We start from the raw sequence: 27327 nt of genomic DNA, 5'->3' as shown, positions 1-27327 counted from the left end.
TTGAAATAAAATCAGGATCAAATGTTTACACCACAGTGCTTGAGTCAAATTCCTTCTCAGTGATTAAACTTGTGTGTTTTCCTCCCGTCCTTCTTTTCTCCCTCGTCCTGTTAAACGAGTTTTCCCTCCACCCCCCACTCCACGCCTTACACCGCTCCCTAACCCTCCTGATCTTTGTCTTTTGACTCAGACAGGTGAAGGTAGGAACTCGTTCTCACTTCTGATTTACCTGCAAACTTTGATCATTCTTGTGTCTGAAGACAAATCTACATGATTGTTAATGACAACATTTTTATTGGTTTTATTATTGATCAGAAACACCGTGATGATCAGCCGATGATTAGTTTTCTACATCGATCAAACGTTGGTGTTTTTATTTCCTGGAATGAAGCTGTCGTCTCCAGCATTAAAGTCAGACTGCTGTTTCCTGTGGAGCCTTTCAAAATAAAGCGTGGTTCCTGGAGGAAGTTGTTTGCTGCTTGTGTAAGTGTTGTGTGATGAGGCTGTGAAGGAGGAGGACACGTGTCTCTGCAGGACAGTTTCACCTCTGAGCTTCTTCACATTTACAGGAACCAGACTCACGTAGAGGCCTAGTCTCTTTCTGCTTGTTCAAGATATTCAACTTCCTGTTCGTGCATTAAACTGTTAACAGAATTTAGTGTTTTTAATATTAGAAAATGAGACAAGGTGCTGAGAGAAAGTTTCAGAGCAGCTCGGATCAGCAGATACGGCTGTATCAGTGACTTCCTCCACCTCCCACTGGTTTCTGACTGCATTCTAGTGACATTAACACTAAAGAGAGGAACAAACCAGAGCAGGATCAGCTGATCTGTGTCCAACACCAGTGATGTGTGTTTCCTCTGCAGGTGAAGGTGTGTGTGTGAGCTGATGTGGACGTGAATTCAGCAGAATGGACCAGTGTGAGGACGGAGAGGAGGGAGTCCCTCCCTCTAAAACCTCTCTGTGTGGGGAACATGAGAGTCGGAGCAAAGCTCAGAGGTGAGATGAGAATCTCTAACTGTCCCTGACTCTTCTGCATGTGAGAGCTCAAGACTCACATCACCAAACCTCATTATTACAGGAATCAACCTGGACCTGGACCTGGACCTGGACCTGGACCTGGACCTGGACCTGGACCTGGACCTGGACCTGAACCTGGACCTGGACCTGGACCTGGACCTGGACCTGGACCTGGACCTGGACCTGGACCCAGCTGTTTGTCCTTGAAGAGCGACTGGTCAAATCAAAGACTTATTGAATTTAAAGGAGACCAACATTCTTCTTCAGAGAGGTGAGCTTTATTTAAACACATTAAATGTATTTAAATGAGTCCTCATGTTAGGAAATGTCCACATTTCTTCCTGAGTAGATCATGTAGTCCTGGACCCCTGTGGTCCTCCATCACCTGATGGTGATCTGAGCTTCCTCCTCATAGATCTTCATCTCCTGTCAGGAGCTTTTTCCTCTGGTTGACACATCTGGAGGTCTCAGCTTCCAGAGGACTGATCCTGATGATGATCCAGAGTTCCTCTTACTGATCCTGATGATGGTCCAGAGTTCCTCTTACTGATCCTGATGATGGTCCAGAGTTCCTCTTACTGATCCTGATGATGATCCAGAGTTCCTCTTACTGATCCTGATGATGGTCCAGAGTTCCTCTTACTAATCCTGATGATGGTCCAGAGTTCCTCTTACTGATCCTGATGATGGTCCAGAGTTCCTCTAACTGATCCTGATGATGGTCCAGAGTTCCTCTAACTGATCCTGATGATGATCCAGAGTTCCTCTTACTGATCCTGATGATGATCCAGAGTTCCTCTAACTGATCCTGATGATGATCCAGAGTTCCTCTTACTGATCCTGATGATGCTCCAGAGTTCCTCTAACTGATCCTGATGATGGTCCAGAGTTCCTCTTACTGATCCTGATGATGGTCCAGAGTTCCTCAGCTGCTTCATGTCTCCATCAGTTGTCCATGTTCCTGGTCTTGTTGTAACTTTTCACTGAGGTCACATGTTCTCGTTGGATCAGCAGGACTAGTAAACCTTCACCACCACCAGTCCTCTGATGGACTGTCCTCATCCCAACAGGACTTCATGGACCTTCAGCCGCTGTTTGTCTCTGTGAGGACAGACATGATGTGAGCTAATTCTTCCTGGTTCCTCCACAGAGTGGACCAGCAGATCTCAGAGTCCCCCAGTGGTCCGTCTGTCCAGCAGCATCAGACCCAGCTGGACTCCATCTTTCAGGTCTGTCCATGAACAACAACTGCTTCTCCACCTGTTCGTCCTAATGTCCATCTGCATGCTGGTCTCTGGAGACCAGTGGACTGTCAGTCTGTCCAACATGGACCTGATGTTTGTCTCCATGCTGGTCTCTGGAGACCAGTGGACTGTCAGTCTGTCCATCATAGACCTGATGTTTGTCTGCATGCTGGTCTCTGGAGACCAGTGGACTGTCAGTCTGTCCATCATGGACCTGATGTTTGTCTCCATGCTGGTCTCTGGAGACCAGTGGACTGTCAGTCTGTCCAACATGGACCTGATGTTTGTCTCCATGGTTTCAGTCTGATTGTGTCCTTCATGTGGTCTTCTGTTCCAGCTGCTGGAGGACGACATCGTCATGTTTGTGAAGGACGAGCTGAAGAAGATCCAGAAGGTTCTGAGTCCAGATTACCCAGAATCCCTAGAGCATGTGTTGCAGGGTGAGGATGACGAGCAGAGGAGCAGCAGAGAGGCGTTTGTGAAGATCACAGCAAACTTCCTGAGGAGAATGAAGCAGGAGAAGCTGGCTGAGCGTCTGCAGAGCAGTAAGAGGATTTCTCTGAACATTTAAGCTGCTGGATAAATGTCCCAGAATGCCTCAGGAGATGAACATCATTCACAGATCAGCCACAACATTAAAGCCACTGAGAGATGAAGGGAGGAACTCTGCTCATCTTGTTCCAACAATGTTCTGCTGGAATCAGATCTGTATTCTTGATCCACATTAAGGCTATTTTGATTGTTAACTCCCAACTAAACATTTCTGCAGACCAGTTGCCCACACATTGTCCCAGCACCCCCTACAGTAGCAGCCCCCCTGTACAGGACAGCAGTGGACCTCAATAAACATGTTTAACCGACCAACACCACAAGATAACTGGAAGATTTTAGTCCAGGTTTTCCTCTTCCAGGAATCCTGCTGAACTCCAGATTGTCTTCATGGTTCTGCAGATTATTGGATCAGATCATCTTCTGGTGTTTTCAAATCCTAAACTTGAAAAATCCACTTCACAGACACCACAACAATAACTAGAACACAACAACCCAAAAAACCCACAACCCACCAGGGCTGTACTGCCAACATCCTGGTACTAGAAACCCCAGGACTCCAGATGTTCTTGTCACTTCCACGTCCTGAATGTTCAGAGGTGTTTTGCTGGTAAAAGTGATTCGACTCAATATTGTACAGCTCATCGTAACGTTGGAGTCGTGTTGGTTCACATCCTGATTCTTTAGGAGAATTAAATTGAACTTTATAAAACACTACTGTAACTGGTTTCTTTTTTTCCACTTTTATTAAGGTACTTTTGCTGAAGTTTGTAAAAAGCGGCTGAAGTCTAAGCTGCAGAAGAAGTACAAGCATGTGTCTGAGGGGATCACTAAAGCAGGAAAGACAACCCTTCTGGAGCAGATCTACACGGAGCTCTACATCACAGAGGGAGGGACCGGAGAGGTCAATGAAGAACATGAAGTCAGACAGATTGAAGCAGCTTCCAGGAAACCAGACGGAGCAGAAACAGCCGTCAGACAGGAAGACATCTTTAAACCCCCACCTGGAAGAGGAGGACCAATCAGAACGGTGATGACGAAGGGAGTGGCCGGCATTGGGAAAACAGTCCTAACACAGAAGTTCAGTCTGGACTGGGCTGAAGGCAGAACCAACCAGGACATCCAGTTACTGCTTCCATTCACCTTCAGACAGCTGAATGTGCTGAGAGAGGAGAAGTTCAGCTTGGTGGAACTAGTTCATCGATTCTTCTCTGAAACCAGAAAAATCTGCAGCTTTGAAGAGTTCCAGGTCGTGTTCATCTTTGACGGTCTGGATGAGTGTCGACTTCCTCTGGACTTCCACAACTCTACAATCGTCAGTGACCCCAGAATGTCCACCTCAGTGGATGTGCTGCTGACAAACCTCATCAGGGGGAACCTGCTTCCTTCTGCTCGTCTCTGGATCACCACACGACCCGCAGCAGCCAATCAGATCCCTCCTGACTGTGTCTCCATGGTGACAGAAGTCAGAGGGTTCACTGACCCACAGAAGGAGGAATACTTCAGGAAGAGGATCAGGAACAAGAAGCAGACCAGCAGGATCATCTCCCACATCAAGAAATCACGGAGCCTCCACATCATGTGCCACATCCCAGTCTTCTGCTGGATCACTGCTACGGTCCTGAAGAACGTCCTAGAAACCAGAGAGGGAGGGGAGCTGCCCAAGACCCTAACTGAGATGTACATTCACTTCCTGGTGGTCCAGGCCAAACTGAAGAAGGTTAAGTATGCCGGAGGAGCTGAGACGGATCCACACTGGAGTCCAGAGAGCAGGAAGATGATCAAGTCTCTGGGAAAACTGGCTTTTGAGCAGCTGCAGAAAGGAAACCTGATCTTCTATGAACCAGACCTGAGAGAGTGTGGCATCAATGTCAGAAAGGCTTCAGTGTACTCAGGAGTGTTCACCCAGATCTTTAGAGAGGAGAGCAGCCTGTACCAGGACCAGGTCTTCTGCTTCATCCACCTGAGTGTCCAGGAGTTTCTGGCTGCTCTTCATGTCCATCAGACCTTCATCAAGTCTGGAGTCAACCTGCTGGAGGAAAAAAAGAACACCTCCAGGTGGTTTAAAACAAGAGCAGAGACTCAGCTCTATCAGACAGCTGTGGACAAGGCCTTACAGAGTCCAAACGGACACCTGGACTTGTTCCTGCGCTTCCTCCTGGGTCTTTCACTGGAGACCAATCAGAACCTCTTACGAGGTCTGTTGGAACCAAAACAAAGAAGTTCACAGAACAATCAGGAAACAGTTAAATACATAAAGAATAAGATCAGTGAGGATCTGTCTGCTGAGAGAAGCATCAACCTGTTCCACTGTCTGAATGAACTGAACGATCGTTCTCTGGTGAAGGAGGTCCAAGAGTTCCTGAGGTCAGGACGTCTCTCCAGAGATAAACTGTCTCCTGCTCAGTGGTCTGCTCTGGCCTTCATCTTACTGTCATCAGAAGAAGATCTGGAGGTGTTTGACCTGAAGAAGTTCTCAGCTTCAGAGGAGACTCTACGGAGGCTGCTGCCCGTGGTCAAAGCCTCCAAGAAAGTTCTGTAAGTACCAACAGACACATGTTGGACCTTTGGAGTGGAGACTAGTTTCTGGTTTTACCTCCACATGTCATGTTTTCTTCACTTGTTTGGGTCTTTTTTCAGCACAACCTCACATGAGTGATTTTAATAACACATTAGACCTAAAATCACACACACAAGCATGAACTCTGACAAGGAAACACTTTCATTTCTATTTTTACTGGGGAGGCAGGATGAGCTGAAGACCAGCAGAACAGTTGGAGACACAACTACATTTTCTTCCACAACAGTGAAATAACCTGGTTGTTGTTCTTTTCTTCCATATGCAGACTGAGTGGCTGTCACCTCTCAGGGAAAATCTGTCCACTTCTATCCTCAGTTCTCAGCTCTCAGTCCTCCAGTCTGACAGAACTGGACCTGAGCTACAACGACCTGAAGGATTCTGGACTGGAGCAGCTGTGTCCTGGACTGGAGAGTCCACACTGTAAACTGGAGTCTCTCAGGTCAGGATTCATTCAAGTCTTTTCCAAACGCTAAACGTGTCTGCAGCAGGACACTTGAGCAGAGAATATGCAGCAGACCTGTGTTGTGTGTCTGCAGGCTGTCAGGCTGTCTGATCTCAGAGGAAGGAAGTTCTTCTCTGGTCTCAGCTCTGACCTCCAACCCCTCCCACCTGAGAGAGCTGGACCTGAGCTACAACCACCTGCAGGATTCTGGACTGAAGAAGCTGTGTCCTGGACTGGAGAGTCCACACTGTAAACTGGAGTCTCTCAGGTCAGGATTCATTTAAGTCTTCTCCAGGTTCAGAGAACATGCTGCTAAACGTGTCTGCAGCAGGACACTTGAGCAGAAAACATGCAGCAGACCTGTGTTGTGTGTCTGCAGGCTGTCAGACTGTCTGATCTCAGAGGAAGGAAGTTCTTCTCTGGTCTCAGCTCTGACCTCCAACCCCTCCTACTTGAGAGAGCTGTACCTGAGCTACAACCACCTGCAGGATTCTGGACTGAAGAAGCTGTGTCCTGGACTGGAGAGTCCACACTGTAAACTGGAGTCTCTCAGGTCAGGATTCATTGAAGTCTTCTCCAGGTCCAGAGAACATGCTGCTAAACGTGTCTGCAGCAGGACACTTGAGCAGAGAACATGCAGCAGACCTGTGTTGTGTGTCTGCAGGCTGTCAGGCTGTCTGATCTCAGAGGAAGGAAGTTCTTCTCTGGTCTCAGCTCTGACCTCCAACCCCTCCCACCTGAGAGAGCTGGACCTGAGCAACAACGACCTGCAGGATTCTGGACTGAAGAAGCTGTGTCCTGGACTGGAGAGTCCACACTGTAAACTGGAGTCTCTCAGGTCAGGATTCATTTAAGTCTTCTCCAGGTCCAGAGAACATGCTGCTAAACGTGTCTGCAGCAGGACACTTGAGCAGAGAACATGCAGCAAACCTGTGTTGTGTGTCTGCAGGCTGTCAGGCTGTCTGATCTCAGAGGAAGGAAGTTCTTCTCTGGTCTCAGCTCTGACCTCCAACCCCTCCCACCTGAAAGAGCTGGACCTGAGCAACAACGACCTGCAGGATTCTGGACTGAAGAAGCTGTGTCCTGGACTGGAGAGTCCACACTGTAAACTGGAGTCTCTCAGGTCAGGATTCATTTAAGTCTTCTCCAGGTCCAGATAACATGCTGCTAAACGTGTCTGCAGTAGGACACTTGAGCAGAGAACATGCAGCAGACCTCTGTTGTGTGTCTGCAGGCTGTCAGGCTGTCTGATCTCAGAGGAAGGAAGTTCTTCTCTGGACTCAGCTCTGACCTCCAACCCCTCCCACTTGAGAGAGCTGGACCTGAGCTACAACCATCCAGGGGAGTCAGCAAGAAAGCTCTGGTCTAGACTGGAGGATCCCCGCTGGAGACTGGACACTCTCAGGTAGGACACTCTCAGGTAGGACACTCTCAGATAGGACACTCTCAGGTAGGATACTCTCAGGTAGGACACTCTCAGGTAGGACACCTTCAGGTAGCACACTCTCAGGTAGGACACTCTCAGGTAGGACACTCTCAGGTAGGACAATCTCAGGTAGGACACACAGCAGGGAGAAGGGGAAAGACAAGAGTAGATATACACAGGGTATAACGAGACACAAGTGCAGACAATCAGGGCAAATGGGAAACAGGAGGGACAGAACTGAAACTCAAACTGGGGGAAATGTCAAACCCTGACATTACCCCCCCTCAAGGGACAGATCCCAGATGTTCCAATGAAGCATCACAAAAAACCAACCCAGGGTGGTACGAGGGGGCACGGAAGGGCCCAGGCCAAGTGTTAGGTTCAAACACTTAACATTCGTAATATCACACTTTTTGGAGACAAAAAGAGACACAGTACACAGTAAGTATCTTTTGACTTGCGCAAGGAGAGCAGCTGAGACGTTACAATCCCAACTAACTCTAACCCGTCTCTGCTGCTTCCTTTGCTTTTATTCACTCTGGGCACTCCCTAGTTTACATAGCTGACTGTGCCCCTAAAGGGAGGGGAAGGGGAAGGGGAGTGGTTGCAGTCAGTGGACAGGTATAGATTGTTTTTATTCTTGTTCGTTAGTAACAAGAAGTTTCCTCTTCTCTGCAGACTTCTGCTTTATGCTTATGCTGATAATCAGGAAACTTCTTGTGCAGCACTTTTTAATCACTTAACACAACATTCTTTATCAGTTTTTCACAGGCGTAAGAAAATTATCATGCGTTCTGTTAATAGCGAGCATGATAACTTCCTACTTATTTACAATAATTCCAACACATGGTCAAAGTTGTGGGGGCCGTCCTCAAGGCCGGGCTGACCGACGAGACAGTTCGGGGGGTCGCCCTTGGGACGTAGCAGGCGGGTCAGGGGGAAGCCGAGGGACCAGCTCCGGGGGACCAAGAATCCGAGGGGCCGGCTTCGGGGGACACCGTGTCCTCGGGGCTGGTTGAGGGGGGTCTGGGACCATCACAGGAGCGGGAACAGACCGGGGCTGGCACCGAAGTCGTCTCCCTTGAAGCTGAAGGCTCGGGGTTGGGAAAGCCAGGCGCGTTCCCCGGAATGGGGACCCCTTTTTTTTTTTAAATTATTAGGGCCCGAGCACCTTCAGTGCGAAGGCCCTATTGTATCTGTAGGAATTTTTATTATTAGGGCCCGAGCACTTGCAGTGCGAAGGCCCTATTGTATTTGCAGGAATTTTTATTATTATTTTTCTTCTGACAAAGTGATGGCCTTTTTGGCCCCCTTAACATGCCCAAAAAGTCACCAAATTTTGCACCCAAGTCAGGCCTGGCGAAAAATTTGATATTTAATGGTTTGCATTAATGGGCGTGGCAAAATGGCTCACCAGCGCCACCTAGAAAACTTTGTGCCTCAAGCCCCACGATACGGTTTCACGTACATGCACGAAAATCGGTACACACCTGTATCATGGCGCAACTGAAAGAAAAGTCTCTTGGCGTCATGCCCGAAACCAAACAGGAAGTCGGCCATTTTGAATTAGTCGTGTCATTTTGGCGAAATTTATGCCATTCCTTCGAAAGTTAATTCAGCCCGAACCGTAACGTGCACCCAGGTGTGTTATACATCAAAATGTGCGTCTCCATCCTGCGACCACACGCATTACTTTTCTCTTTCAAAAGCGTTACCGTGGCGACGCTAGACGCCAAAAAGCGCGCCCACCCTTCATCTGATTGGTTCGACAGAAAAGACTTTGTGCCTCAAGCCCCATAATACGGTGTGACGTACATGGAGGAAAATCGGTACACACCTGTATCATGTCACAACTTAAAGAAAAGTCTCTTGGCGCCATGGCCTAAACCGAACAGGAAGTCGGCCATTTTGAACATTCTGAATTAATTGCGTAATTTTGGAGCAATATATGCCATTCCTTCGAGAGTTAATTCAGCCCGAACCGTATCGTGAACCCAGATGTGTTATACATCAAAATGTGCGTCTCCATCTTGCGACTACACGCATTACTTTTCTCTTTCAAAAGTGTTACCGTGGCGACGCTAGACGCCAACAAGCGCACTCCCCCTTCATCTGATTGGTCCATATTTGATAGTTCCCCAAAAGGCACCAAATTTGGCATGCAAGCCAGGCCTGGCGATAAATTTGATATTTCATGGTTTGCATTAATGGGCGTGGCAAAATGGCTCAACAGCGCCCCCCGGAAAACTTTGTGCCTCAAGCCCCACAATACGGTTTGACGTACATGCACGAAAATCGCTACACACCTGTATCATGGCACAACTTAAAGAAAAGTCTCTTGGAGCCATGGCCGAAACCGAACAGGACGTCGGCCATTTTGAATAAATTGTGTCATTTTGGCGAAATTTACGCCATTCCTTCGGCAGTTAATTCAGCCCGAACCGTAACGTGCACCCAGGTGTGTTATACATCAAAATGTGCGTCTCCATCCTGCGACACCACGCATTACTTTTCTCTTTCAAAAGCGTTACCGTGGCGACGCTAGACGCCAAAAGGCGCGCCCCCCCTTCATGTGATTGGTCCATATTTGATAGTTCTCCAAAAGTCACCAAATTTTGCATGCAAGCCAGGCCTGGCGATAAATTTGATATTTCATGGTTTGCAATTAATGGGCGTGGCTAACGGTTCAACAGCGCCCCCTAGAATACTTTTATCTGCCATAACTTTTGAATGGTTTGACATAGGAAGTTGTGGGTGATGTCATGGGACTCTGCAATGAGTCCTTAAGCTTTGTTGGCCTTAATTAGCTCCGCCCCTTCTTCTGATTGGTTGTCCCTTTTTTCTACTATAACTTTTGAATGGTTTGACATAGAGAGTCGTGGGTGGTGTCATGGGACTCTGTAATGAGTCCTTAAGCTTCGTTGGCCTTAATTAGCCCCGCCCCTTCTTCTGATTGGTTGTCCCGATTTTCTGCCATAACTTTTGAATGGTTTGACATAGGAAGTTGTGGGTGATGTCATGGGACTCTGTAATGAGTCCTTAAGCTTCGTTGGCCTTAATTAGCCCCGCCCCTTCTTCTGATTGGTTGTCCCGATTTTCTGCTATAACTTTGGAATGGTTTGACATAGAGAGTCGTGGGTGGTGTCCTCAGATTCTTTATGGAGTCCTTGACCTTCATTGGCCTGAATTAGCCCCGCCCCTTCTTCTGATTGGTTGTCCCTTTTTTCTACTATAACTTTTGAATGGTGTGACATAGGAAGTCGTGGGTGGTGTCATGGGACTCTGTAATGAGTTCTTAAGCTTCGTTGGCCTTAATTAGCCCCGCCCCTTCTTCTGATTGATTGTCCCGATTTTCTGCTATAACTTTGGAATGGTTTGACACAGGAAGTCTTGGGTGGTGTCATCAGATTCTGTATGGAGTCCTTGACCTTCATTGGCCTGAACTAGCCCCGCCCATTCTTCTGATTGGTTGTCCCTTTTTTCTGCTATAACTTTTGAATGGTTTGACATAGGAAGTCGTGGGTGGTGTCATTTCTGATATGCTTATGGGGGGCGGTGGCCGTGAGTGCGAGGGCCCGTTCATTGCTGCTTGCAGCTTTAATTATTATTATTTTCCTGACAAAGTGAAGGCCTTTTTGCCCCCCTTAACATGCCCAAAAAGTCACCAAATTTTGCACCCTAGTCAGGCCTGGTGAAAAATTTGATATTTAAAGGTTTGCATTAATGGGCGTGGCAAAATGGCTCAACAGCGCCCCCTTGAAAATTTTGTGCCTCAAGCCCCACGATACGGTTTGACGTACATGCACGAAAATCGGTACACACCTGTATCATGGGACAACTTAAAGAAAAGTCTCTTGGGGTCATGCCCGAAACTGAACAGGATGTCGGCCATTTTGAATTAGTCGTGTCATTTTGGCGAAATTTATGCCATTCCTTCGAAAGTTAATTCAGCCCGAACCGTAACGTGCCCCCAAGTGTGTTATACATCAAAATGTGCGTCTCCATCCTGCGACAACACGCATTACTTTTCTCTTTCAAAAGCGTTACCGTGGCGACGCTAGACGCCAAAAAGCGCGCCCACCCTTCATCTGATTGGTTCGACAGAAAAAACTTTGTGCCTCAAGCCCCATAATACGGTTTGACGTACATGAACGAAAATCGGTACACACCTGTATCATGTTGCAACTAAAAGAAAAGTCTCTTGGCGCCATAGCCGAAACCGAACAGGAAGTCGGCCATTTTGAACATTCTGAATTAATTGCGTAATTTTGGAGCAATATATGCCATTCATTCGAGAGTTAATTCAGCCCGAACCGTATCGTGCCCCCAGGTGTGTTATACATCAAAATGTGCGTCTACATCCTGCGACTACACGCATTACTTTTCTCTTTCAAAAGTGTTACCGTGGCGACGCTAGACGCCAACAAGCGCACCCCCCCTTCATCTGATTGGTCCATATTTGATAGCTCCCCAAAAGGCACCAAATTTGGCATGCAAGCCAGGCCTGGCGATAAATTTGATATTTCATGGTTTGCATTAATGGGCGTGGCAAAATGGCTCAACAGCGCCCCCTAGAAAACTTTGTGCCTCAAGCCCCACAATACGGTTTGACGTACATGCACGAAAATCGCTACACACCTGTATCATGGCACAACTTAAAGAAAAGTCTCTTGGAGCCATGGCCGAAACCGAACAGGATGTCGGCCATTTTGAATACATTGTGTCATTTTGGCGAAATTTATGCCATTCCTTCGGCAGTTAATTCAGCCCGAACCGTAACGTGCCCCCAGGTGTGTTATACATAAAAATGTGCGTCTACATCCTGCGACACCACGCATTACTTTTCTCTTTCAAAAGTGTTACCGTGGCGACGCTAGACGCCAAAAGGCGCGCCCCCCCTTCATGTGATTGGTCCATATTTGATAGTTCTACAAAAGTCACCAAATTTTGCATGCAAGCCAGACTTGGCGATACATTTGATATTTCATGGTTTGCATTAATGGGCGTGGCCTAACGGCTCAACAGCGCCCCCTGCCATAACTTTTGAATGGTTTGACATAGAGAGTCCTGGGTGGTGTCATAAGATTCTGTATGGAGTCCTTGACCTTCATTGGCATGAATTAGCCCCGCCCCTTCTTGTCATTGGTTGTCCCTTTTTTCTGCTATAACATTTTAATTGTTTGACATAGGAAGTCGTGGGTGGTGTCATCAGATTCTTTATGGAGCCCTTGACCTTCATTGGCTTAAATTAGCCCCGCCCCTTCTTCTGATTGGCTGTCCCTTTTTTCTGCTATAACTTTTGAATGGTTTGACATAGGAAGTCGTGGGTGGTGTCATGGGACTCTGTAATTAGTCCTTAAGCTTCGTTGGCCTTAATTAGCCCCGCCCCTTCTTCTGATTGGTTGTCCCGATTTTCTGCTATAACTTTGGAATGGTTTGACATAGAGAGTCGTGGGTGGTGTCATCAGATTCTGTATGGAATCCTTGACCTTCATTGGCTTGAATTAGCCCCGCCCCTTCTTCTGATTGGTTGTCCCTTTTTTCTGCTATAACTTTTCAATGGTTTGACATAGGAAGTCGTGGGTGGTGTCATTTCCGATACTTAAGGGGGGCGGTGGCCGTGAGTGCGAGGGCCCGTTCATCGCTGCTTGCAGCTTTAATTTATAATTTTTATTTTTCAAAATGAAGACAGGGACAATAAAAAAAAAGGTTAACAACACCACATTTCACATAATCAAAAAAAGAAACATTACAATAACACCAAAAAAAAAGACAAGGGGGTGGGGGGAAGGGTTGGTACAGATAAACTTTAAGAATGATGGAGCCTCTAGCGTCAGTTAAGGTCCAGCTCTAAAAGAAGAATAAGTAAACTAAAATAAGAAGCATGTGACCAACACAACAGGTCATATTATTATTCCATTATTCTCAACAGTTGTCTGATGACAGTCCATGGGGCAAATTGGTCATTTTCATTGTCTTTGAGGATTGAAGTTGCCTTTTCCATTGATAATGAATCCAAAAAGTCCTTCAGCCAATTGTATTTGTGAAAGCAGTTTGGTTTGCGAATCTTCCAGTTCATAAGTATTAACCTCTTCACAGACAGAAAGGCGAGAGCAATGATACGTTGCATAATCTTCCCATGCACGCTCTCCACTGCACTCCCCAATAAACACACAACAGGACATTGAGGAACATGAATATTCAAAATAGCTTCCAAAATGTAAATTACCTCAGACCAGAATGGTTGGACTACTGGGCAGAACCATAGCAGATGTATAAATGTACCAAGCTCACCACAGCCATGCCAGCACAGTTCAGAGACATTTGGGTCCATTTTTTTAGCTTGTGTGGTTGGATATAAGCTCTATGTATAATTTTTGTGGCAGGGTGGAGAGGTTGATGGGACACGCGCACCTGTGTCCCATCAACCTGAGTGGCTGCCGCGCCTCCACCCTGCCTGCCTTATAAGGCAGAGCTGGACAGCAGAAGGGGGAGGTCGGAGAAGCTGGGTGGAGGTGCTTGGGCACGTGTGAGGGTTCTGGTGACAAATAAAAAGGGTTCTGCACAAAACTCTGTGTCTCTCCATCCTTCGGTCGGCCCCGGTAGCACTCGCCCTGCTACAATTTTAAATTGTATAATTTTATATCTCACACAACTGCAAATAGATATTGACTCCTTTAATATTAGGTTCCACTGATCTGCAGTGAGAGATAAACCAATGTCCCGTTCCCATTGTGACTTGGTGGAAGTTGTGCTGTCAGGCAGATATGAGCATAGTAATTTATAAATAACTGAAACTGTTCCTCATCCAGTGGAAGCAGCTGTTAATTTACTATCAAGGACAGTATTAGTTCCCATCTTGATTCCTTTCAAATTTACATTTTTAAGAATAGATTTGAACTGAAAACATTGAAAATATGCAGAATCATCCAGACCAAACTGTGTTTTAATCTCATTAAATGGCACAATATGTCTATCCCTTACAACCTGCCCCACCTGGGTAATATTGTGTTGTTGCCAGGTATTGTTAGTCAGTGTCCTGCCGCCTGCTGTTAACAGTGGTTTATTCCAAATAGGGCAAGATGGTAAAGACAATCCATCTATTAATATTTGTTTGTGTACTGTCTTTGCAATTTCACAGGAAAAATCAATAAGTGAATTGTCTATTTTGTCATTATATTTGGGATAGTAGTATAAAGATGAAATAGAAATTGATTTGTTGTATTCAAATATGGTCCTTTCCTCCAGCCACTCCCAACTACCCTCAATATATTGATTTTTATTTTTATATGCCCATGACGGTGGAAATCTTACATTATAAGCTAAATAATAGCGATATACATCAGGTAAAGCCAAACTCCCTTGTTTCTAGGCATTGACATTTTTTTACGATTAATTCTAGGCTTCTTGTCACACCAGAGAAAGCTTGAGATTATTTGATCAATTTCTTTAAACCATTGCTGTGGGAACTTTAATGATATGGCTGATATAAAAAAAGGATAATCTGGGTAAAATATGAATCTTTATTATTTCCACTCTGCCCCACAGTGATAACGGCAGGACTGTCCATCTTTTTAAATCTTCTCTAATACCTTTTAAAATATTAGGGCCATTTATATCAAATATCTTATTAATCGGTGATATGATATTTATGCCAAGATATTTTATGCCTTATGGTTTCCAAACAAAGGGTGCTGAGCCGAGGTGGGTTACAAAGGTGTAATGGCTAAGAGGAATAGCCTCACTTTTACTGCAATTAATTTTGTATCCTGTAAATTGACCAAATTCTTCAACAAGTTTAAGCAAATGTGGTATTGATTGGAGAGGGTGAGATAATGTTAATAAAATATCATCAGCATAAAGGCTCGCTTTAAAATCGTAGCCACTCAGATTAATGCCAGTTATATTTTGGTTAGCTCGAATGGCACAGGCCAGTGGTTCTAATGCCAGATTAAAAATAAGTAGAGAGACTGGACAACCCTGCCGTGTGGATCTGAAAAGTTGGAAGGGATGAGATATTATACCATTTGTTTTAACACAAGCAGTCGGTTCAAAATATAACGCCTTAATCCACTGTATACATTTTGGTCCAAAACCGTACTTGGAGAATACATAAAATAAAAAAGGCCACTCTATTCTATCAAAAGCTTTCTCAGCATCCAGCAATATTGCTACGGCTGGATGCTGAAAAGTAGATGCTCTTGCCATAACGTGAAAGAGTCTCCTCTTATTATTAGAAGAAAGACGGCCTCGAATGAAGCCGACCTAGTCTAAATGCACTAGTGATGGTATTACCTTCTCCAGACGCATTGCAAGAATCTTGGTGAACAGTTTATAATCGTTATTTAAAAGACTTAATGGTCTATAATTACTCATCTGCATATGGTTCTTGCCCCGTTTTGGAATAAGAGAGATGATAGCAGATCGCATGGTCATTGGCATTCACTGATTAAAGATAATATCACTAAAAAGCATGGTGAGAAATGGGGCTAATATATCCTGGAAACTTTTGTAGAACTCTATACTAAATCTATCACGTCTGGTGTTTTCCCATTTGAAAGCGCTTTAATGGCAGATTTGACTTCTGTTTCCAGAACACATGTCTCCAATATCTCCTTCTCATTAATCTTTAGGGTGGGTAATGATATATCGTTCAAAAAGTTATCAATTTCCTCATTATTGGCATGACATTCAGATTTGTACAAATTAGAATAGAATTCCTGAAAGGCTACATTAATTTGTTTTTGCTCAGACACTAAAGACCCCTTACAATCATATATTGCTGGTATAAAATGTTGATTTTCTATTTGTTTTAGTCTGAGTGCTAGCATTTTTCCAGCCTTTTCACCCGATTCAAAGTATTTTTTTCATAATTGAGATAAAGCAAATGATGTCTCTTCATGTATAATTGCTTGCAAGTCAGATCTTATCAGTAACAACAAGTTTCTAAGTCTGAAATTGTTTGGGTCAAGCATGTGTTGTGTTTCTAAATTCTTCAATTCAGTCATTACATTTCTTTTTTTGTTCAGTATTTTCTTCTTTTTTGCAGTAGAGTAACTTATTATCCATCCTCTACACGCAGCTTTAAAAGCTTCCTGAGGGAGTTGAAGCTTTGAACCAGAGTAGACTTGACTCGTGTGCTTTAACAGCATGGAAAAAACATCCACAGGACTCCGATGTAAAAAGATTAAACAAAAGTAGATTTATTCCTTTATTTCCACAGCATCTAGTTACAGGAGTTATCCTATTCCAAAGTTTTCCAAAAGAAAAAGCACTACGGTAAGAAAACTGCATCTGCTCCATCTGCTTTGCTCTTAAAGCGACAGTAACATGAAAGTAACGCAGTTACAAAAACAAGCTTTCTTAACCTCTCTTAAATTAACATTTTAATAACATTTTACCTATTTTAATGATCTATTTATTCAATGAAATTAACTATTCATTTATTTTAACATTAACTAATAAACCAACAAAAATCAAGTAGAAGCACCTAAATCACACTTTGGCTCCCATACTTCCCATATTATTTGAATAGAAGGGCCTGAATTTAAGTAAATGTCAAAAAAATTGCATATTTTTTCCCTAGTTGTTGCAACAACATCTTTCAAAAGAGAGTTGTTAAATCTCCATTGTCTGGTCTTATGTATATTAACTAGTGGAGAGAAAATAACTGATATAGGTGCATGGTCCATGGGCGGATGGTAATGAAGGCTAGGGAAGGCTAAGCCTCCCCAAATACAATGCCAGGTATTTTGCAAAAATGATATAATATGTGCGCAACATTAAGAAAAAGGCTTTGGTTAAAAAAAATGAAAAGTAGCCAGTCACACCCCCCTGGTCTGCGGACCGCTCAGGTGATCAGAACCGCAATGCATTATGTTGTTGTAAACATCCGCATTTTTGCCCGCCAATTACAAATGCACAGCCAGCAGCGCTCCTTTCAAAACACAACACAAAGCTCCAAGTCAAGACCAAGATGGATATACGTTCATTTTTTTTAAAATTTCCAAAAGAGAAGCAGACACAAAACATTGCCGAAGCTGCTGCCAATGTGACAGTGAGTGGGAGGAGAGCGACTGCACCGATGCACTGCCTGCAGCCACCGCATCAGCGACCCCCCCCCAGTGTCTAACACCGGCTCACCTGATGGTGCAGCCGGCCATATGAGCAGCGATGACCCGGGAGGAGGAGGAGACTGCACTGCCGGTAATCCTGCTATTATATTGGTCAAATTATGCTCAAATCATTGTTCCGCAACTGTTTTGGGTGAAAAAAAACCTCAACATTTTCGCGAGGATTCCTCCCTTTGTATAGCTTCACCAAATATTTCAGTCACCCGCCGCCTATGGCATGGTCAGATATGATAATACCATCAATCTGAGAGTCTAATACATTCTACATTACTGCTTTCGATATAAGCAGGTAATCTATTCTTGAATATGAATTATGAAATGTGGAGTAGAAAGTATATTCACGAATATTGGGATTAGATAAGCGCCAGATATCAGTCAATGCCAATGATTTTTTTAATTCAGTAAAAGCTGCTGAGAGAGCTCCATCTGATGGAAGGGGACAACTTGAACGGTCTATAGTTGGGTCACTAGCCAAATTAAAGTCTCCCCCCAACAGGATGGGATCTCCAGCAAACTTTGATAGAAGTACACTGAGTGATGATAAAAATATGGCTTGATTGGAGTTGGGTGCATAAATGTTAACAATTGTATATTTCTGATTTTGTAGGAGACCTGAGATTATAATATATATTCCGTCCTTGTCAGCAATTTGTTCTATTAGTTTAAACAAGATTATTTTTGCCAGTAAAATGCTGACCCCCCTTGCTGCTCCAGTGCCTGGTGCAGAAAATACCTGTCCTACCCATCTCTGTTTTAATTTAGGCATTTCAGCCTCTTTTAGATGTACCTCTTGAAGCATTGCCATGTCACATGTTAATGATTTTAAATGTGAAATGATCTTATAGCGTTTCATTTTATTTGCGACCCCATTTATGTTCCAGGATATCAACTTTATAGTATTAGGACCCGTATATATTCAGAATATATTTAATTAGTGTAGGTACTTTGCCTAAAAGCACAATATTTTTTTTCTGTACCAAACAAGGATTTAAAAAAAGAATTACACATAACAAACAACATGTAAGATGCCAAAAGGCAAATACACGCATAACAAAAAAGAGACGTAGCGTAGTTCCAGTCTCCCATCCGTGAACCAAAGAGGCAGATGGGCGAAGCCGTCATCGTAATTCAGACCCCAGAAAAAAGTAGGTGGGATTCAGCTCCGGCCACATGAGCAATACCCCACAAAACCCTCCCACAAAGACGCAGCGGCAGTCCAGTCACTTCTGTCTGGTGCGTAAAATAAATCAGACTCGGGCCACCGAGAAAAAAGAACAGTCATGCAGTGACAATACATGGATTGAACCATTTTACTTAATCTCTTAACAGAAACTGTTTCATTTAATTAAACTAAAATGTTCTATAAGTACTCGGTAGCCCATTAATATAGCCAAATAAAAGTGATAAGAATAATAACTCACATCTACTGGTGCGCTTCTAGAGTGCCTCGAAATTATCCAAATATATCTGCAAGATGTCTTTTCAGTTCTCTATTTACTTCCTCTGGGCTTTTGAAGATATATTTTTTTCCATCAATGGTAACAATGAGTCTTGCTGGGTGGAGGAGCCGTAGCGGTGATCTGTGTCCCGGAGTTTCTACTTGATATCTGCGTATTCTGCTCGTTTACACTGGAGCTCCACAGGTAGATCCTGATGAATGTCGAACGGCTTTCCTTTCCAGATCAGTTTCTTCTTACTTGCAGCTCTTAAGATGCTTTGCCTGTCATCCCATCTTAACGGTCGTATGAGATAGGGTTGGGTCGCGGCGGTTCTGAGGGGTCGGGTCGGGGCCGGAGGCTGCGGTGCTGTCTCTCCACCTCTGGTGCCGGGTCAGGTTTCCCATCCAAAACTTACCGCAGTATCTCCTCCATCTCCTCTTGTTGGTCACTGGCCTCCAGCAGACCCTCCTCCAAGCCCATCAGATCCAGATTATTCCTCATATGAGACTCCATCAGCATCACTTTACTTTTCAGGTAGTCCACATCTTTGGAAAGATCTTTAATAACTTTCCTGTCAGCACTGCGCTCGTCCTCCAATTTTCCAATTCGTTTTTCAGCATTATTCAGCACAGCCCGGGTATCTTTTTTTAGTCCTTTGATAGATTCACTTAATTCATCAAATCTGGACTCAAAGGAGTTTTTAAAGGTGTTAATTTCAGCCAATAGTTGTTGCGCCCAGGCCGGCGGTTCTTCCTCGCCCATCATTTGTTTGTAGGCAGCATGTTCAGTGTCTTGTTTTCTCCGTCTGGTATTCTGCTGAGATGTTTTACTGGCCATCCATGCAACAATATTCCTTACTGGTATATCTAGCAACAGTTTGCAGCGTTACTGACGTTTATCTGTTTTATTATAGGCACAGTTTAAATGCATTTAGGGTCCGGTTTTACGAGAGGCTCTAACACGCCATTCCTCACTTGTCACGTGATCCGCCCATCCTCCCAGATTTTTCAGAATGGGGACCCTCTTCCGTGACCCGTAGCATGTTCCTCTGTGCCTCCCGGCAACCTACTGAAAGAGGGTTGTATGGGGCAATGATAAGTATTCTTTTGGTTTTTATAATTACAGTAGATTTATATTGTTTATGTTTTAATTTGGATCTCAAATTTGCATTTTGATTAGTAATCGTTTTGGATTGATGCTAATTGAATGGGTTTAGGTTAACTATAGAACTGGAATACACTGTTTGGTTTGTGTTGGATTTAGTGATGCTATACCTTTAAGAGCTGCTGCTGAGCTCACCCAGATGTGTGAGTTTTCAGTTCCAGAGTTGAGCAGCAGTGGAGCCACACGGTTTCTTACTCGTAACCGGTTTTGAATGTTTTTGTGGATTAGTGACAGTTAGCAAATAAATATATTTTTGTTTTTTATAACTTAACTTGGATTCCATTGGATTTTTAAGAAGAACAGAGCTTGGGACTCGGGCCTGAGTAAAACCATAGCCGACTGCTAACTAGCATCTGCCTGATGAGCTCTCCCGCAGGGTCCATCTTGGCTGGTCCGTTCTGTCCCGGAGTGGTTTGTTGAGGACCCAAACGCAGGAGAGCAGGAGGCAGGACTTCCAGAAAACTCAGGTTTATTTGTAAGGACAAACCAAAAACGTTGTGGAGCAGGATCAAAAAGGCAGAACAAAAACAGGAATCCAAAAACTAGACGAGGAGAACATGGAGGTAGAAACAGTCCGCACCAGCGAGGAGCAGGGGAAAGACAAGACCAGATATACAAAGGGTTAACGACACACAGGTACAGACAATCAGGGAAGATGGAAACAGGAGGGACAGAACTGAAACTCAAACTCAAACCCTGACAACGCCCCGATTTCAGCAGCGCAGGCGCCATAAAAAGAGACATCCCCAAAACTTGTAAAATGCATAGAAATGTATTTACTCTATTTGAAAAAAAAAGATGCTTTGCCCGTGTGTTTTTTTGTGAAGAATGCTGACGAGATATGAAATAACCAGTAGCCAATTGAATAAGCTTCCCTTTTCCCTTTTTGGTTTATATATTTGTAAATGTGACACTAAAGGAGTCAGTGCCTCACCAACCATGAACCTCACCGCACGTCACTGTCACTGAGGATGGACTGTATCTGAATAGAGCTGGAGAGGCGCTGCTCACCTCTAACCTACTTCATACTGTTGACTATCACAAGGTCAAGACCCCCCCCCCCCCCCCCCCCAGCTCCAGAGGCTTCCAGCCCAGCTCAACAGCCTGATGCCCCAGCTTCAGAGTTCCCTACCTCACCACCTTCAGAGTCTTCTAGGACAGCCAAAGACATTGCCATTTACAGCCAGCATGAACAAACTGGCTGCTCAGGCTAATCGCGGCCCCCATCAAAATAATACTGCTACTAGTGTATACATCTCTCAACGGGTCAGGCCCAAAGTTCGTCTCTGAACGGCTTCTACACTATGAACCCCCTAGACCTCTTAGGTCACCAGGGACCGGTCTGCTAACTGTTGCTAGGACCAAAACAAAGCATGGCCAAGCCGCTTTCTGCTATTATGCCACATTATTTATTGACTGTTAGATTTTATTTCTTATTTCTATTTAAATTTTTAACCTTATTTTTTAATCTTACTGTTAATGTTTTTATTGTGTTCTGTATGATGTTGATAGTAATTCAAGAAGCCTATTGGAACGTTAGGTTCTGATATGATGTTGATCTCTTTGTATTTTACTTGCATTGCTCTTGCTGCTTGTCCCACACAGATTTTATGTAAAGCACTTTGAGTTGCTTTGTGCATGAATTGTGCTATATAAATAAATCTGACTTGACTTGTTTCACCTTTAGTTGAATTTACTGAAACTAATTAAGTTTTACAATATATTCAAATATTCCAACCTTCACCTGTATATTACGACATCAATAAAGAACAGAAAACCAACACATGTTGCTGTCTTTAATGTATCCTGTCCTTTATTTTATTCATTATTGTTAGTTCGTTGTTCATGTGTGTGCGAGTGTGACAGACGTGTCTGGGAATAATTGTGAAATACGGAATCAACTGTGTTCTGATCTGCCCCCCTTCCCCCCTCCTCCTCCTTCCAGGGTGGAGCCTGCTGGACAACGATTTCTGACACCAGGTCTGAGGAAGTGTAAGTGTTTTTTTATTCAACCATCTTCACTCGTTCATGAGTCCATCAGTGATCAATAACTGATCAATAATAACTGCAGCTGCTTGTTTGTTCTCTCCATCAGATTCCTGTCAACTCACCGTCGACACAATCACAGTCCACAAACGCATCAAACTGTCTGATGACAACAGGAAGATGATGTGTGTGGGGGAGGTTCAGTCATATCCTGATCATCCAGACAGGTTTGATTCCTATCGTCAGCTTCTGTGTAGAGAAGTTCTGACGGGTCGCTGTTACTGGGAGGTCCAGTGGAGCGGACCTGTTTATGTATCAGTGAGTTACAGAAGAATCAGCAGGAAAGGAAACTCTGATGACTGTAGGTTTGGAGGAAACAATCATTCCTGGAGTCTGGACTGTTCTCCAGGTGATCAGTACAGTGTCTGTCACAATAACAGAGTAACATCCATCACCTCCTCATCTCCATGTCCAGACTCTGGCAGAGCAGCAGTTTACGTGGACGTTCCTGCTGGAACTCTGTCCTTCTATAAAGTCATCTCTGACAGACTGATCCACCTCCACACCTTCAACACCAGCTTCACTGAACCTCTCTGTGCTGGATTTAGACTCTGGTCCAGTTCTGGTTCCTCAGTGTCTCTGTGTCCAGTTTAGTCTCCAGAGTCTCCGGTCAGAGAAACTGTCTCTGTTGGATCCTGGACTTGGACTCTGGATCTGGTTCCTCAGAGTCTCCATGATGATGATGATGATGATGATGATGATGATGATGATGATGAAGATGATGATGATGGTGATGATGATGATGATGATGATGATGATGATGATGATGATGATGATGGTGGTGATGGTGATGATGGTGATGATGATGAAGATGATGAAGATGAAGGAGATAATTACCATTTATCTTTAGTTTTTTGGTTTATTGTATTTTTATTTGATCTTTTTCACATTTAAACATTAAATAATTTACTGGACTGTTGTTATTTGATCATAAATTAGATTTTTATCTCATTCTTATTTTATTTATTCTTAATTCTGTCTAAATGTTTTCATGTTTGACTTCACGTTTAGATTCTTAAAGTCTTGTTTCTTCCCTGAAACAAAGTTTGAGCTTCAAATCTAAACATTTCCATTTTACATTCAACTTTTCCAGTTTGTATAATATTTGATTTATTTATCTGATTGTTTTAATTTGATTCCTTCAGTTTTCAAAGTTGTTGATGTAAAAATGAAGTGAGAAGATGTAAATATTCATGTAACATCCAACATGTCAAAACATCAGCAACATGTTTAAAAGTATTCAAGTACTCTTGAAAAAAAATATGTCCATATTTCTGTGCAAAACATGTTTAGATAAATGTAAATGACCTTTTATGTTGCATGTGCTTGGCAAACATCAGAATGTAACATGTTTCCTGCTGGGTATTGGTCTGCTGCCAAAGGTCTGAATAAAACAATCTGAACAGAAAAAGTTTCATTTCTGTAACAACAAAGATAAAAATGTCACATCTTATCTGCCTAAAGTGTCTCCCAGACAAACTAATGAGAAGAAAGGACCTGTCCTGACGTGCAGGTGTGAGGCTTGTGACTTCCTGCTGACTAGAAAACAGTCTAGAAAATCCCTCGTGTCCTCCCAGCTGATGAAAGTCTTGGGCAGGTTGTGCAGAAAGATCAGCCTGGAGAGGAGCGGCTGCTGATCAGCAGTATCTCAGGTGGTAGAGCGGGTCGTCCAACGATGGGAAGGTTGGTGGTTTGAATCCTGCTCTGTCCCAGTTGCTGTCGTAGTGTCCTTGGGCAAGACACCTTACCCACCTGCCCCGTGTGAATGTGTTTGAATGTTTGGTGGTTGGAGGGGCCGTTTGGTCAATGTGGCAGCCACGCTTCCGTCAATCTGCAGGGCAGCTGTGGCTACAAACGTAGCAGCTGTGGCTACAAAGGTAGCAGCTGTGGCTACAGACGTAGCAGCTGTGGCTACAAACGTAGCAGCCGTGGCTACAAACATAGCAGCTGTGGCTACAAACATAGCAGCTGTGGCTACAGACGTAGCAGCTGTGGCTACAAACGTAGCAGCTGTGGCTACAAACATAGCAGCTGTGGCTACAAACGTAGCAGCTGTGGCTACAAACATAGCAGCTGTGGCTACAAACGTAGCAGCTGTGGCTACAAACGTAGCAGCTGTGGCTACAAACGTAGCAGCTGTGGCTACAAACATAGCAGCTGTGGCTACAAACGTAGCAGCTGTGGCTACAAACGTACCAGCTGTGGCTACAAACATAGCAGCTGTGGCTACAAACGTAGCAGCTGTGGTTACAAACAACGTAGCAGCTGTGGCTACAAACGTAGCAGATGTGGCTACAAACGTAGAAGCTGTGGCTGCAAACGTAGCAGTTGTGGCTACAGACGTAGCAGCTGTGGCTACAGACGTAGCAGCCGTGGCTACAAACGTAGCAGCCGTGGCTACAAACGTAGCAGCTGTGGCTACAAACGTAGCAGCTGTGGCTACAAACGTAGCAGCTGTGGCTACAAACGTAGCAGCCGTGGCTACAAATGTAGCAGCTGTGTCTACAAATGTAGCAGCTGTGGCTACAAATGTAGCAGCTGTGGCTACAAACGTAGCAGCAATGGCTACAAATGTAGCAGCTGTGGCTACAAACGTAGCAGCTGTGGCTACAAACATAGCAGCTGTGGCTACAAACGTAGCTACCACCACCGGTGAGAATGTGTATGAATGAATAATGGTCTCTGTAAAGCTCTGGGTTCCTTGAAGGAGCTAAATAAAACCAAGTCATTATTATTATCATTATTATTGGAGATGGTGGCGGTTCGGCCTCAACGCTGCTCCTTGATGGTGGACGACCTTGGAGTCACACACTCTCCTGAAACCACTGCTGGTGTCAGCCGGGCCTTTTCCTGGTCCAGGTCTTTTCCTGGTCCAGGTCTGAGTCCTGGTCCAGGTCTGAGTCCTGGTCCAGGTCTTTTCCTGGTCCAGGTCTGAGTCCTGGTCCAGGTCTGAGTCCTGGTCCAGGTCTGAGTCCTGGTCCAGGTCTTTTCCTGGTCCAGGTCTGAGTCCTGGTCCAGGTCTGAGTCCTGGTCCAGGTCTGAGTCCTGGTCCAGGTCTTTTCCTGGTCCAGGTCTGAGTCCTGGTCCAGGTCTGAGTCCTGGTCCAGGTCTTTTCCTGGTCCAGGTCTGAGTCCTGGTCCAGGTCTGAGTCCTGGTCCAGGTCTGAGTCCTGGTCCAGGTCTTTTCCTGGTCCAGCTCGATGACGACTGTGTCTGCAGCTCGTAGTGCTGGAAGAGTCTGGCTCTTGTTTAGTTTTTTTGGTTTATTTTATTTTTATTTGATATTTTTCACATTTAACATTAAATAATTTACTGGACTGTTGATGTTTGATCATAAATTAGATTTGTATCTAATTATTCTTGTTTTATTCTTGACTCTGTCTCTAAACAGGGCTGTACAGTGCGACAGTTTTCATCGCATTTGCGAATAAAAATAATCCGGTGCGAAGAGAAATATGTATCCACTCACATTTGTGCGAGTGAGTTGCGCTGGGGTCATGTTAAAAAAAGTGTGAAAATCAATATGAATGTCTCTTGCCCTACATCAGCCTTTCTCAACCTGGGTGTCGCGGCACCCTGGGATGTCGTCAAAAAAATTACCTATTCTGACATTTCATATATAAATACCGTATTTTCGCGACCATACGGCCGGGGCGCCGTGTGGAAAGGCTATTAATACTATTTATGATCCGACCGCGCGTGGCGACTGCGCCTCGACACGCGGACCAAAATCTTACTCCGCTCAGAAGAAAGTAGTACCTTTTTGCGGCCCCGATCACGGGACTCTTGGGGGGTTTTGAGCTCTGAACTTTTAAGTCTGGTGTAGAGTTAAGCCTTACCTTATTAAATTAAACCTTTTTCGGGTCGTGAGTAGGATAAACAGAGGAAAACTTCTGCTGAGTTTGAGAGTACTTTACTGTCCGCTCAACAGTGTAGGATTTTAGAACATCAACACAGCACCTAGTGCTGTATCACTCCGCCCAATCTAAAACATACAGTATTAACAACTACAGATAAACTGACTAGTGTCATTATAGTCCCTGATTTACATCAGAATATAAAGAATAGATTTATAAAATAATGAACCCTGAATTACCAAAATAACCTTAACAAAAATAAATCTCCTCTTACACTTATAAGGTGAGCATGAATCAATCTTTTTTATTATGTAAAATTGTATGTATTTATTTACTTTTATTTATTTATTTAATTTTAGTTGTTGAATTTCTGGAAAATAAAAAAGTCAAATCATACATGAGAGAAACTCTTCAGTTTGTGGCAAAATATTTTTATTATATGAAACTGAAGATGCATAATGCAAACCTGACATTTACTTTTAGTTCAGTTTGTGGAAAATGGTTGGCCTGGCTTTCTCTTTAAAACTTAAACAGTTATAAAGCATTACAAACTGTAACAATAGGGCAAACGCACAGTATTGTTTTGTATTTTGTATCTTTCAAATAAAAGACAATTTTTTCCAGTCATATGTTCCTCATTCAAGGTTGTTAAAAAAATACTGCTATAATATCGTATCGTTATCGTATCGTGAGATTAGTGTATCGTTACACCCCTACTAACTGTCCACCCGGGTGTGCTAGTAAATTTTTATTTGTGCTACTAAATTTTTTAACTTGCTAGCACCAGTGCTACCATTCAAAAAAGTAAGCGTACAGCCCTGCTAAATGTTTTTATATTTGACTTCACATCCATCTATCCATCCTTTTTCTTCCACTCATCCGTTACCAAACTGGGGGGTGCGCCCCCTAGGGGGACCACGGCGCTATTGCAGGGGGGAGGTTGGAAGGTAGATACATTTTTTTAAAGATTTTTTATTTCTTTAAGATTTTGTCTTTAATACATATGTACAGTGAGAGAGAGACAGGAAATAGGCGGAAGAGAGAAGGGGAATGACATGAAGATGGTCTGGCCGGCGGGAATCTAACCGGGGACCTGCTGCTTCAGGCGCCACAACTACCCACCGCTACTGGAAGGTAGATGAGGCTAACTTCAGACCCGCTAGCAAAACAATGGATACATTTGTGACAGGACTCTCGTCCAGGAAACGTAAAGGATGAATCTTCACAGAATGTGTCAACTACCAAAGGAAAGAAACGCAAACATGAGGAGCCATATCCTGCCTTTGGTTTCACCGGTACAACGGCGGGTGATGAGGAGACACCACCGTGTGTCGTGTGTTTGAAAATATTAGCCAGTTAAAATATTAGCCAGTGATAGTTTGAAGCCAATCAAGTTAAAACGTCACTTGGAGACGACACATCCTGAG

The 27327-nt window shown here is 44.1% G+C and overlaps 1 protein-coding gene across 1 annotated transcript; it reads left to right on the top strand.

The window, feature by feature from the left end:
- Nucleotides 1–194: 194 nt before the first annotated feature.
- Nucleotides 195–23550, top strand: LOC133424428 (NACHT, LRR and PYD domains-containing protein 3-like). Its single transcript, XM_061715037.1, has 14 exons — nucleotides 195–483; nucleotides 867–999; nucleotides 1082–1291; nucleotides 2171–2249; nucleotides 2602–2809; nucleotides 3566–5351; nucleotides 5660–5833; nucleotides 5931–6104; nucleotides 6216–6389; nucleotides 6501–6674; nucleotides 6786–6959; nucleotides 7071–7241; nucleotides 21944–21990; nucleotides 22094–23550. The coding sequence occupies exons 2-14, from the start codon at nucleotides 911–913 to the stop codon at nucleotides 22636–22638; spliced, it is 4005 nt and encodes a 1334-aa protein (XP_061571021.1). The 5' UTR covers nucleotides 195–483; nucleotides 867–910; the 3' UTR covers nucleotides 22639–23550.
- The last annotated feature ends 3777 nt before the right edge of the window (nucleotides 23551–27327 follow it).

This window comes from Cololabis saira, chromosome 23 (assembly GCF_033807715.1).
Source record: "Cololabis saira isolate AMF1-May2022 chromosome 23, fColSai1.1, whole genome shotgun sequence".
Lineage (NCBI taxonomy): Eukaryota > Metazoa > Chordata > Actinopteri > Beloniformes > Belonidae > Cololabis > Cololabis saira.
The sequence above is the reverse complement of the archived record's forward strand: the minus strand, read 5'-3'. Positions and strand labels throughout refer to the sequence as shown.